Source organism: Thalassophryne amazonica, chromosome 4, assembly GCF_902500255.1.
Source record: "Thalassophryne amazonica chromosome 4, fThaAma1.1, whole genome shotgun sequence".
Classification (NCBI taxonomy): domain Eukaryota; kingdom Metazoa; phylum Chordata; class Actinopteri; order Batrachoidiformes; family Batrachoididae; genus Thalassophryne; species Thalassophryne amazonica.
The window spans coordinates 119,181,414-119,193,750 of record NC_047106.1 but is presented as its reverse complement, the minus strand read 5'-3'; the positions used below and the strand labels follow the sequence as shown (position 1 = coordinate 119,193,750).

At 40.4% G+C, this 12,337-nt stretch overlaps 1 protein-coding gene across 4 annotated transcripts in view; it reads left to right on the top strand.

Moving 5' to 3' along the window:
* LOC117508672 (rho GTPase-activating protein 42) overlaps nucleotides 1-12,337 on the top strand; it is a 356,336-nt gene that overhangs the window by 228,326 nt on the left and 115,673 nt on the right. For all 4 annotated transcript variants that reach the window (XM_034168483.1, XM_034168481.1, XM_034168484.1 and 1 more), the window contains exons 7-9: nucleotides 4,970-5,074; nucleotides 6,809-6,938; nucleotides 7,267-7,367. In XM_034168483.1, coding sequence (XP_034024374.1) covers nucleotides 4,970-5,074; nucleotides 6,809-6,938; nucleotides 7,267-7,367 — 336 coding nt within the window. The remainder of the gene's footprint in view (nucleotides 1-4,969; nucleotides 5,075-6,808; nucleotides 6,939-7,266; nucleotides 7,368-12,337) is intronic.

The window sequence follows — 12,337 nt, the reverse complement described above, 5'->3', positions numbered from 1 at the left end:
CATGACCTTCTTCACCGTGCTAACCACTGTGCTGCCAAACATTGGGATATTGCACAAAAAAATGCATTTTCCAAAAAAATACATTCTGCATATATATATATATATATATATATATATATATATATATATATATATATATATATATATATATATATATAAAACCCCAATTCCAGTGAAGTTGGGAAGTTGTGTAAAATGTAAATAAAAACAGAATACAATGATTTGCAAATCCTCTTCAACCTATATCAAATTGAATACACCACAAAGACAAGATATTTAATGTTCATACTGCTAAACTTTGTTGTTTTTGTGCAAATATTTGCTCATTTTGAAATGGATGCCTGCAACACGTTTCAAAAAAGCTGGGACAGTGGTATGTTTACCACTGTGTTACATCACCTTTCCTTCTAACAACACTCAATAAGTGTTTGGGAACTGACGACACTAATTTGTAGGTGGAATTCTTTCCCACTCTTGCTTGATGTACGACTTCAGTTGTTCAACAGTCCGGGGTCTCTGTTGTTGTTGTTTGTGCTTCATAATGCGCCACACATTTTCAACGGGCGACAGGTCTGGATTGCAGGCAGGCCAGTCTAGTACCTGCACTCTTTTACTATGAAGCCACAATGTTGCAACACGTGCAGAATGTGGCTTGGCATTGTCTTGCTGAAATAAGCAGGGATGTCCCTGAAAAAGAAGTTGCTTGGATGGCAGCATGTGTTGCTCCAAAACCTGGATGTACCTTTTGAGCATTGATGGTGCCATCACAAATCTGTAAGTCGCCCATGCCATGGGTACTAACACACCCCCATACCATCACAGTTGCTGGCTTTTGAACTTTGCGCTGTTAACAATCAGGATGATGTTTTTCCTCTTTTGTCCGGAGGACACAACGTCCATGATTTCCAAAAACAAATTGAAATGTGGACTCATCAGACCACAGCACACTTTTCCACTTTGCGTCTGTCCATTTCAAATGAGCTCGGGCCCAGAGAAGGTGGCGGCGTTTCTGGATGTTGTTGATTTATGGCTTTTGCTTTGCATGGTAGAGTTTTAACTTGCATTTGTAGATGTAACGACGAACTGTGCTAACTGACAATGGTTTTCTGATGTGTTCCTTTACACAATGATGATGTCAGTTTTTAATACAATGCCGCCTGAGGGATCGAAGGTCACGGCCATTCAGTGTATTGGGTTTTGGCCTTGCCACTTACATGTAGAAAGTTCTCCAGATTCTCTGAATCTTCTGATTATATTGTGGACTGTAGATGATGGAATCCCTAAATTCCTTGCAATGGAATGTTGAGAAACATTGTTCTTAAACTGTTGGACTATTTTTTCATGCAGTTGTTCACAAAGTGGTGATCCTAACCCTATCTTTGCTTGTGAATGGCTGAGACTTTTTGGGGATGCTCGTTTTATACCCAATCATGACACTCTCCTGTTTCCAATTAGGTGTTATTTGAGCATTCATCAACTTTCCCAGTCTTTTGTTGCCCTATCCCAACTTTTTGAAACGTGTTGCAGGCATCCATTTCAAAATTAGCAAATATTTGCATGAAACCAATAAAGTTTATCAGTTTGAACATTAAATATCTTGTCTTTGTGGTGTATTCAGTTGAATATAGGTCGAAGAGGATTTGCAAATCATTGTATTCTGTTTTTATTTACATTTCACACAACATCCCAGCTTCATTGGAATTGGGGTTGTATATATGTGTGTGTGTGTGTGTGTGTGTGTGTGTGTGTGTGTGTGTGTGTGTGTTTGATTCCAATTAGCCAGCAAATTTGTGTGATTATTAGAGGGAGCTGATTAATTCAATGGCCTGTGGAAGAAGCTCCTGTTAAGTCTTGCACCGCATACTACATTAGCACTTGCCAGAGGGCAGATGACTGAACAAATCCATGTGTAGGGTTCACTGGGGTCAGTGACTCTCTTGGTGGCTTTGTTAAGGCAACGTGTCAGGTGTAGATCCTGTGTCATTGGGAGGGGGATTTAAGGATTTTCTCTGCTATTCTTACTACTCTCTGGTTTGAAGCAGTACAGCTGCCATGACAGATAGAGAAGCTGCTGGTCAAGATGTTTACTTTATCGCCTCTGTTGAAAGTTATAAGAACATGAGGGAGGAGCCCAAAAAATGCCAGTTCATTGTCAAATTAGCATCAGCCATTCATACCAACTGATCATCAGCCCAATGTTAAAAATGAAAGTTGTATCAACATCATGGTGCAATATCAGTGATTGACATCTCCTTAACAAAAGGAAAAGGAAAGAAAAATAAATGGTTAGTTTTCCTGTATCCTGTATGCATTCTCAGCTCCTCACAAAGTTCTCTCATGATTCGGGCATGTTAGATATAAAGTTCATTATCTCCTGAAAATAATGTATTCCGAGTTTTTCGAATTTAAGAAATACATCTGCATGTTCAGACAGCCTGTTAAAACAGAGTTGTGGAGACATTCCATGTGTGCATTCATGGCCACAGTAAAATCCTCCCCTGTGACACAAACAGCAGCGTCAGTACATGTTAGGATCCAAAATCCGACAGACGAAAAAAATTAAGAGTTTCGGGGTGAAGTGTAACGTTTCCTCTTTGGACCCTCCATGTAAATCCGAGCCGTCACTTTCAAATGAAAGCTCAGAAGCTTTGTTATCAGATGTAGCAGCACTCATTTCATTCTGTCTGTCAGGATGTTTTTGCTCTTCCTAAAATATATGTCACACGCTGAGCAATGCAGAGTAAGATATTTTCCGGAAATACACCCGCTAACTCACCAAGCGAGAGTATAATTAGCAATAAAATATATCAGCGATCAATAATTATTACCGCATGTGCACGGATAGACTTACAATCATGCATACTTTGATTTTGTGTTGCTAACCAGGACATTAAATAACATGCAACATGTCCTTTAAGGAGAAAAATAACCAGCCTGTAAACCTGACTTTGGTCCACACACACAGAGACTAAACTCAGTGCAGAACAAACTTCCCATTTTTTGCAGAGATGAGATCAGAATTTATTCACATTAAACCTGATTTTCATTCGCACACAGATGGGGTAAACCCAGCACAGAACAATCTCCCTGTTTTTCATGCATGCACAGATAGTGAATATACTGATCTGGTACAGTGGTAATCTTACTATGTGACACTGCAACAAACTGTCATGAACAACGCAGGACACAATTGCAAAACTCACTCAGGAATTGCGATGGGTATTGATAAGATTTTACCTATCGATACTATTATCGATTCTGCTTATTGATCCAATTCCTTATTGATTCCCTTATCGATACCTCCTGTGAATTTTCTGTGTACTACAAGTAGGCTTTACAGATTTGCTATGTCAACAACATTTTATTGAGTCTTAAAGTAAATAAATATGAAATTGGTCACTGGAACCTTGATCTCTGGACATAAATAGAAATAAACAAAATCTGTAGTTTTTATCAAAAGCATTTCCTTTCAGACATTAATGGCATGAATGTCTCTCCATACATCTGAGCTGAACTCAGCTAGCTGCTGGAGTCTGCAGGTCTGCAGCCATACAGTCTTGGTCTGCTGCACGTCAGCGCAAGATGTCTCATTTTTGGAGGAAAAAAAAACATTTTGGTCAATTGCAGTTTATTGTTTGTATTACAACATTTGGAAAGAGGTGTCATTTGATTTAAAGGGCGATTCGCTTTGAAGTTATTAATTCCGACTGGACTCTAGACTCATTAGAGAGCGGAGCAGAGTTTGGAACAACGGAACAGAGGATGATTCTCATTTCTTTCTCGCAACAAGACAGGAATCCCAGTTAGTCACTTTAATCAGCACAAAAGTGATTCACGATTGACTAATTTTAATGGCTTTGAGAGGAGTTAAGAAGCGGAGTTACCGCTTCTTGTTCAGCCATTGTGAACACACACGCAGCTGAGTGGACACTACATCTGGCCACACACTCGCATGCTGTTTGGATCACCTGATCTACGCATGTACACGTGCACACTCCGTCATGTGAGACACACACTGATGAGAGATGAGTTTAGCGCTGGGAATGTGAGGATGAGTGAGTGGGTGAGTGACAGCTCCAATGTTTGTGCCGTCTGACAGCAGTCTGTGTCATCTGACTGTTGTCTGAAATATGTTTGGGCTGCATCCTGCAGGTGCGCACGAAGCAGTCTGGATGCATTCTGACACGGCTGACCACGCCAACAATACTGATTAACAAAATTTTTCTTGCATGGAGTTTTTCAAGGGATTTTGGGTAATTTGAGGGCGCTGAATCTGAATCTGGTCTTAGTTTTTGCCAATCACATCACATTTTTGAGATATGAAAACATATTTCTTGTATCAAGCATTGAAGCAAAAGCTGCAGTCTCGCACACCTCTTCAGTGCCATAAATGATATCACAGCTCTTTGTTCACAATTCTCAAACCTGGTTTAAAAACTATACCTTTGAAGCTGCTTTTGTGCATGATTAGTGGCATCAAACTCGTAAGTGAATGAGCAACTTTTGTGTAATCCATCAATACGGAACATACATATTGTCAAAAAAACAAAAAAAACATGATGTGATAGAGGAAATGTGAGCTCAGATTCAGATTCAGCAAAATTACCCTAAATCAGTTCTCAAAGTCCATGCAAGAAACATTTTTTTTTTGACCACTGCAATCATAACCAGTGTTGCTTTTATTGTCTGTGAAGGATTTTGTATTTACATTACCATTTTCATAACCTCAAAAGCAGGCATAAAATGTCAAAAATTCTACCTGCAAAATGGTCTTTGCAACTTTGGTTTACAACAAAAAAGAGTACACTTTTCCAAAGTGAGAAAAAAAATCAACTTTTTTTTTTTTTTTTTTTGCTTTACAAAATGCAGTGAATTGTATATTCACACGTTTCAAAAATGCATAATGAGAAATTGTTGTATATGTACAGCTACAGTGTATTAATCATCTTTAAATATTGCTCCTTTCCAGCTGCTGGCCTTCCTTCAGGGTTTGTTTACGTTTTACCATGAGGGATACGAGCTGGCTCATGAATTTGAACCATACAAACAGCAGCTCCAGTTCAACTTGCAGAACGTAAGTGCAAGTTCGCATCTCAGCACCTCAATGGTTGTGCACAAAGGCAACCAGATTCTGCAGCTTATAATACCCTGATACAACAAGCACAGTTTTTACAAATGGGTAGCTGTGCCATTAAATGGGATTCTTTGCAGCACAGAGGATCAATTTTTTCCAGTGTCGTGCTGCAGTTAGTTACTGCAAGCTTTTTAACTGTGCTGTCAGAAAAAGAGTTAGAATTGGAAGTAAAAGTACAGCTGCTGCTTCTGTGCCCCCCCCCCCCCCCCCCCCCCTTCAGCAGCAGCCTGAAGGCCAAAATATCTCTTTGACCTAAAAAATCAGCACCATCACTGTGACTGATTCCACTTTGTAACTCCTCGCCACATGCCTTAATAGGAGATGCAGAAGGTGACTTTGTCCCATCTCTGCCTCATCAGAAAGCCCATCATTCTGACCTTTTTAGATTGCAAAAATCAAAAGGGATTTGGGGAGGATTAACTGAGCCTCTCTGCTCCTTTGGGATTATTAGAAATTCGTTTTTCAATTACATTTGAATTAGAAGCTTTCTTTATGCTTTCAAACTCCTTTCTAAGGTGTTGGTTCATCTTCCCACATTTCTGCAATAAACCATGTACCACTCTTGCAATTTGTTTGCCCTTTGGGTGGGGGGGCGGCAGGAATGGACTGTTGTTTTGTGCTGTCAGAAGCCCTCTGCTGCCCATGTGGACTGTAGGACAGAAAAAGATGGGATGGGATGGAAAATGCCCCCCAAAAAAGCATTGATTCATACATTTATCTCCACCAATGAAATTGGATATAGGTCTTGTTTTCTCCCCTGTAACTCACAATTTTCCATATACTGTTATGAATTTTTTTTTTATTGAAAATTCACATTCTGATAGGCAAGGACTGATTAAATTAAGGTCAACGGTCAAAGTAAAGAAGAATCTTGGAAAATTCAAAAAATTCCTATCTTTAACATTGAAGGAGTTTACAAAAATTCAGAACTCTGTCACAAAAGATCAAATTTCTTTTATATTTGAGAGCATTATGTTGGATGGTATCCTTTATTGACTTTATTGACCAGGATATTAGAAAAGCTCCAGACAGAAATGTAATATGGACAATATGGAGGACTGTAAAGAAGTTTCAAACTGATGGAACTGTTTACAATGTTAACAAAGGGAGATCTGGCCGAACCAGAGGAGCTTGTGAATGCCAAAACTCTTACAAACTGAGGTGAAATTAGAAATGAATTCCAGAGATAAAATTCCCTGAGATATGCTTCAAGATGACATATGACAGATATCAGTATCCAAAAGTGTATAGATTTTCTATGGCACTTTTTGTTTTGGGGGGGGGGGACACCCAGTAGTTGTTGGCAAACTGGAGATCCTCTGCCCATCTTTGTTTCTCAGACTCAGGGTTTCATGGATACTACTGTAACGATCGCAATCACCTGTTGACATCACAACATTATTATTTTTCAAACTCATGACTAGCCCTAATATGCCCAACTTTTTTTAGAATGTGTTGCAGGAATGGTTGTATATGAACAAATGAAGTGAGTTTGATCACATAAAACATGATATAACAGCTTGTCTTCATACTGTCTTAATGAAAGAGAAAACAAAGTAAGTGTAAGAAGCACTTTTTTTTGCGTTTTCCATACCGTGCCAACATATTCTGATTTGAGGTTGTATTTTCAGTTGGAACATATGCAGATAATGTGATTTTCCATTTCCCACACAGACAAGAAACAATTTTCTGAGCACCAAACAGGAAGTGGAGAAGCTGATGAAGAGGATAAGGTCTGCAGACCAGGACTACAAACCCCCAGGGCAGTGGACGATGGAAGGCTTCCTGTATGTCCATGAGAAACGTGAGTGTGCAGCCCAGCCCCCACCCCAACCCACTCACAACATGAGTGCATCCATCTCCATAAACATGTCTGGAGTTCTCCCAGGCCTGCGCCGAGGAGCTTCTCTCACACAGAGCTCATAAGTCACTGTGTTTACCCATTCACTTTGATGTGCTCTAAAACAAGAGGGGGGCACCACAAGCAGTAGATTTTTATCAGCAATGATAAACAACTTTTGATTTATCACTGTTTAATTGCCAAATGGTTTTCTGAAGTCATTCCAAAACCACTGAGTTAGAAGAAAGAAAATTGGCATAGCAGCTGTTTTCTTGTTATTTTTCTGTCCTAGGTCCTCTGGGATGCACTTGGACACGTCACTACTGCACATATGACAAAGGCAGCAAGTCCTTCACCATGAGCAACACAGACAGCAAGTCAGCTGGAAAACAGGTTGTTAATTTTTGTTCGTTGTTTAGTTTAGCAAAGTTGCCAAACTCGAGAGTTGATTGTGATGTAATTGGGAGATGATGGTCAAGTGATTAAAATGGCGGACATGTGACCAGAGGTTCCTTTGTTCAAATCCCTGTCAGACTGGAAAATCACTAAAGGCCCTTGGGCACAGTCCTTAATCCACAAGTCGCTCCAGGGCCCAGTTTCATAAAGCAGTCTAATCTTTCAGTCTACTAAACTTACTTAGTCGACTGTGGTTAGTCATCCAACATTATCCATCTAATCACCATTTCACATCAGTGGTTAAACTTGTAGATTGGCCGTTTTATGTAGTCAACAGTTTTCACAGGCATAACGGGCATAACGGGCAATACGAGCGACGTAGGGGTGCTCTTGAGTGTTCCATCCAGTGTTGGTACATGATAGCTGCCATTTTTTGAGGTAAGACACTGAGGTTTTGTTGACTAAAATAAGATTAGCCTCTTTTGTACCAGGCTAAAAACTTTAGTCGAGTAACATGAAACTTTAGCTGACTAAGTGCTTTGTACAATGACTAACGTAAAAAAAAAAAATCAGTCAGCTAAGTGAGTTTATTTGATTAAACAAGATTAAATCACTTTATGAAACCGGGCCCTGGTGTGTTGTGAATGCATTACATGGCAGCACCCTCTCATCGGTGCTTGACTGGGTGAATGTGAGGCATCACTGTAAAGTGCTTTTGGCCAGGAAAGAGCTATAATAATGCCCTCCATTTCCCATTGCATACCCAAAATCTGAAGGCTGAGGAAAAAGCTCCAAACGTGGGCCATGTGAAACAAAGAAAGGTCTCTGAAGGGTAATAAAAAATGTCATTACAGAGAAAACAGGCACATGTCAAGATGACATAGGTGTCATTTGGCACAGAAAATAAACGTTTGCAACCTCAAATCAGATAAAATAGTTCAGAGATGGCACAATCCAAAAATAACACTTTAGAGACTTCCAGGGGGGATAATTTTGACAGCGGATGAACAAACAACTGCTACAAATACTTTTAAAGAATGTCTGAGAACACTTTGATATTTCAGAGGTAAGACATACTAGTGCAATGCCACGTGCTGGGTGGAAAAGGATTAGATTTACTGCATTTACTTGGTATGGGTGTATTGTAGTCTAACCATGATATCAACCAATCAGAGTGGCACCTGCCCTTCACTTTAAACTGGCATGTGCCCAGTAAACATTGCTGTGGTACTGAGTGGCAATAAGACAGCAGATGTAAGTTAAAGGACTTCTGAGGAAGAAATTAATTTTTTTACCCTCTTCCCACCCTTTTATTCTTCATTGCTAAGCACAGCCATAACAGACTGTGATATTAACATTACACTGCTCCAGGTGATGGAGCCACGTGTACGTATATGAATAGTGAAGCTATTTATACAAAGTACATCTGACTGTTGCACTCTTTGTACAGTGTCATACAGAGCTGGACTTTAGACCAGGTCTTTGCTGGTTTAAGGTACAAACGCTTGTGACAGAAGACATCAACACCCCACCTCTGCTACTGACCACCTTTCATTTTAGACCAGCACACAATGACATGCTGCACATTGTGATGCTTTGTGTCAGATGCACAATGAGCTGCAAAAATGAACTTAAGCAACTTTTGATGGTTTACTCTACAGCAACCCAACTTCCTGCTGGTCTGCAAGACATCAGTTGAAAAAGTCACTAGGATGACTGGTGAAGTTTCTTGAAGTCCAACAAGAAGTCCAGTTATAGAGTCGTTGTCCTGGTACTGGTGTGATCTGTATTTCTCCTACATGGATGACTGAGACCCTTCGTCCACAGACTTAAGACATTTGCATGTATAAACATGTGGACCCTGTCTTTTATCCATCACCAAGCAGCACACTGTGTAGTACAAGTGTCATTTAATGTTCATGCCGGTGTCCATGGCATGGAAATACAGTCAGTACAGTCAGTCTTTGTCTCATCAGACCAAAGAATTGTGGTTCTCATTGGCTAAGAGTCCTTCAGGTGCCATTTGGCAAACTCCAAGCAGGCTGCCATGTGCCTTTTATTAAGGAGTGGCTTCCGTCTGGCCACTCTACCAACAGGTCTGATTGGTGGATTGTTGCAACTTGCAAAGATGGTTGTCCTTCTGAGAGGGTCTCCTCTTTCCACAGAGAAATGCTGTCAGGCTTAGTGTAGGCTTGGCTCAAACTGAGAAGGACGTGATGTAATAAGAAAAAGGTTTAATGAGTAAACAAGCAGGGACTCGATACACAGGAGGTCCAGCAGCGAGGCAAAGGTAGCAGACAGATGTGAGGCTGAGGGATGGTCCAAAAAAACAGGCAGAGGTAAAATTACATAGCATGGTGGCGTTCAGTGGCAAGACAAACATGAGGTCGAAGGCAAGACAAGGTCAAATACTTGCAGGTAGATAACAAGGCAAAACAGGACTAGGAACAAAGGCTGGAAAGTGAAATGAAGTCAGCAATCTGGCAGGGAACTGTGGGACTGTGAGGACTTAAATAATGGGCAGGGTAATTAGGGTGTGAATGTGGAACAGGTGTGAGGAAGGTTCTGGAAAGGCTCGTAACCGGGAAACACAAAGGCAGGTGCAAGAGAATGAAGTAAGATAAACAACAATGCAGACCAAAGCAAGAGAAATAAGTGACAGAAAAAAAAAACTAACGGTGAAAAACATGACATGCCCAAGACAAACAGTTATTAATGTGAACAAAACAAAGGGTGCAAAACTAAGAAATAAAGTGACAAGCCTAAAAAGAGGATAACAAGAAACTTAATGACTATGACCAAAACTAGAACAGAATTGACACTGGCTAAGGACTCCTTCACACATAGTGCGAAGTTTGGTCAACGTCAGGTCGAAAACAGTGCAAAACAGTTTGAATTTGCGCACCACAGGTAGGTGTGCACGAGCCCGGTGTAAGAGTTTGTGCATACAACGGTGTCTGTCAAGCAGGAACCGTGCAAATACTTGTAGCAACAGGTGTACAAGGCATTAGAGGCAGGGACGATTTCACACGGTTTGCACACAATTCCTGCGTCATGCATACGAAGTGCGCACTTTGGCCAGTCTTCACACTATGTGTGAAGTATAAATGTAAACACACTAAACAATAATAAAATGGCAACACAAACTATTGACTAAACATAAAATAAATGATGAACAGAAAACAAAACCAGAGACTACAGAATACAGATAATGCAATGAAGGACAACACAAAATAAATGATAAACAGAGAATGTAATCTATAACTAAAGGAACATAACCAGATTGCAAAACACAAAGGTAACTGAAACCAAACCAGAAACTACAAAATCACCAACAGAAAACCACTGACAGAAGGCCACAGGAAAATTAATAGAAGACAGAAAAGAGAACCATTGATAAAAGGAGCATGACCAGAAGAGAAACACAAATGTTCAGAACATGGAAGTTGAAATGAGTCCAAACTATTACAGATGCCCCCAAAGGGCAGGATCATGACAAATGCTGGAGCTCCGACAGAGTGACCATTGGGTTCTTGGTCACCTCCCTGACTAAGGCCCTTCTCCCCTGATCACTCAGTTTAGATGGGCAGCCAGCTCTAGGAAGAGTCCTGGTTAATCAAAACTTCTTCCATTTACAGATGACGGAGGCAGTTGTGCTCATTGGGACCTTAAAAGCAGCAGAAATGTTTCTGTACCCTTCCCCAGATTTGTGCCTCGAGACAATCCTGTCTCAGAGGTCTACAGACAATTCCTTTGACTTAATGCTTGGTTTGTGCTCTGGCATGCACTGACAACTGTGGGACCTTATATGTAGACAGGTGTGTGTCTTTCCAAATCATGTCCAATTAACTGAATTCACCCCAGGTGGACTCTAATTAAGATGTAGAAACATTTCGAGAAACATTTTGAGCTTCATTGTAAAGGTTGCAAATACTTATGTGTTCGCAACCTGTGATTTATTATATTTTTTTTATTTTTTAATAAATTTGCAAAACTCTAAAAAAAAAAAAAAAAAAAAAAAAAAAAAACAAAATAAAAAACAAAATATTTTTTCACATTGTCATTATGGGGTGTTTTGTGTAGAATTTTGAGGAAAAACATGAATTGCATCCATTTTGGAATAAGGCTGCAATGTTCAAAAAGTGAAGCACTGTGAATACTTTCCAGATGTCCTGTATAAACACACCAGAAAACCTCTCACTTGTGTCCAGTCTTTAAACAGCCATGTGCCAGGTTCCAACACACTCTTGCTCTTAGATCAGATAAGATATACCTTCATTAATCCCAAAATTCATGTCAACAAATTTGACATAGTTATGCATTCATTCATTTTCTGCTACGTATCTGGGCTAAAGAGACAGCAGTCTAAGCAGCGCAATCCACACTTCCCTATTAATAACCAGAAACTCTAAATCTTCTTGGGGAATCCCTTGGCATTCTCAAGCCAACTGGGAAGTGCAATCCCTCCAGTGTGTCCTGGGTCTTTTCTGGGATTTCCCCCATTTGGGTGTTCCTGGAAGACCTCCAGAGGTGGGTGACCAGGTGGCATTGTCACCAGATACCACCTCCGCTGACTCCTTTCAGTGTGACGAAACAGTGGCTCTACTCCAATGCCCTGCTGGTTATTCAAACTTCTCACAGTCCCTGAAGGTAAATCTACATCCCAGTGGGAGCAGCCAGTTTTTTGCCACTTGTATCCACGACATTATTCTTTCGGATATTACACAAAACTAGGAATATGAGCATAAATCAACTGGTAAAATGAGATCCTCCCTTTAAAGCTCAGTTCTTTCTTCACCATCATGGTCCTGTATAGAATGAGGCTCCTGTAGTATCCCCTCTCCTGTCCTCTTCTCCTCGTGATCCAATCAATGCACTCCACGATGCATTGGAGTGGCCATGTCTCCATGGTGCAATCCCCACAGGATCAACTCTCCTGTCCTCCTCTCCTCGTGATCTGATTGATG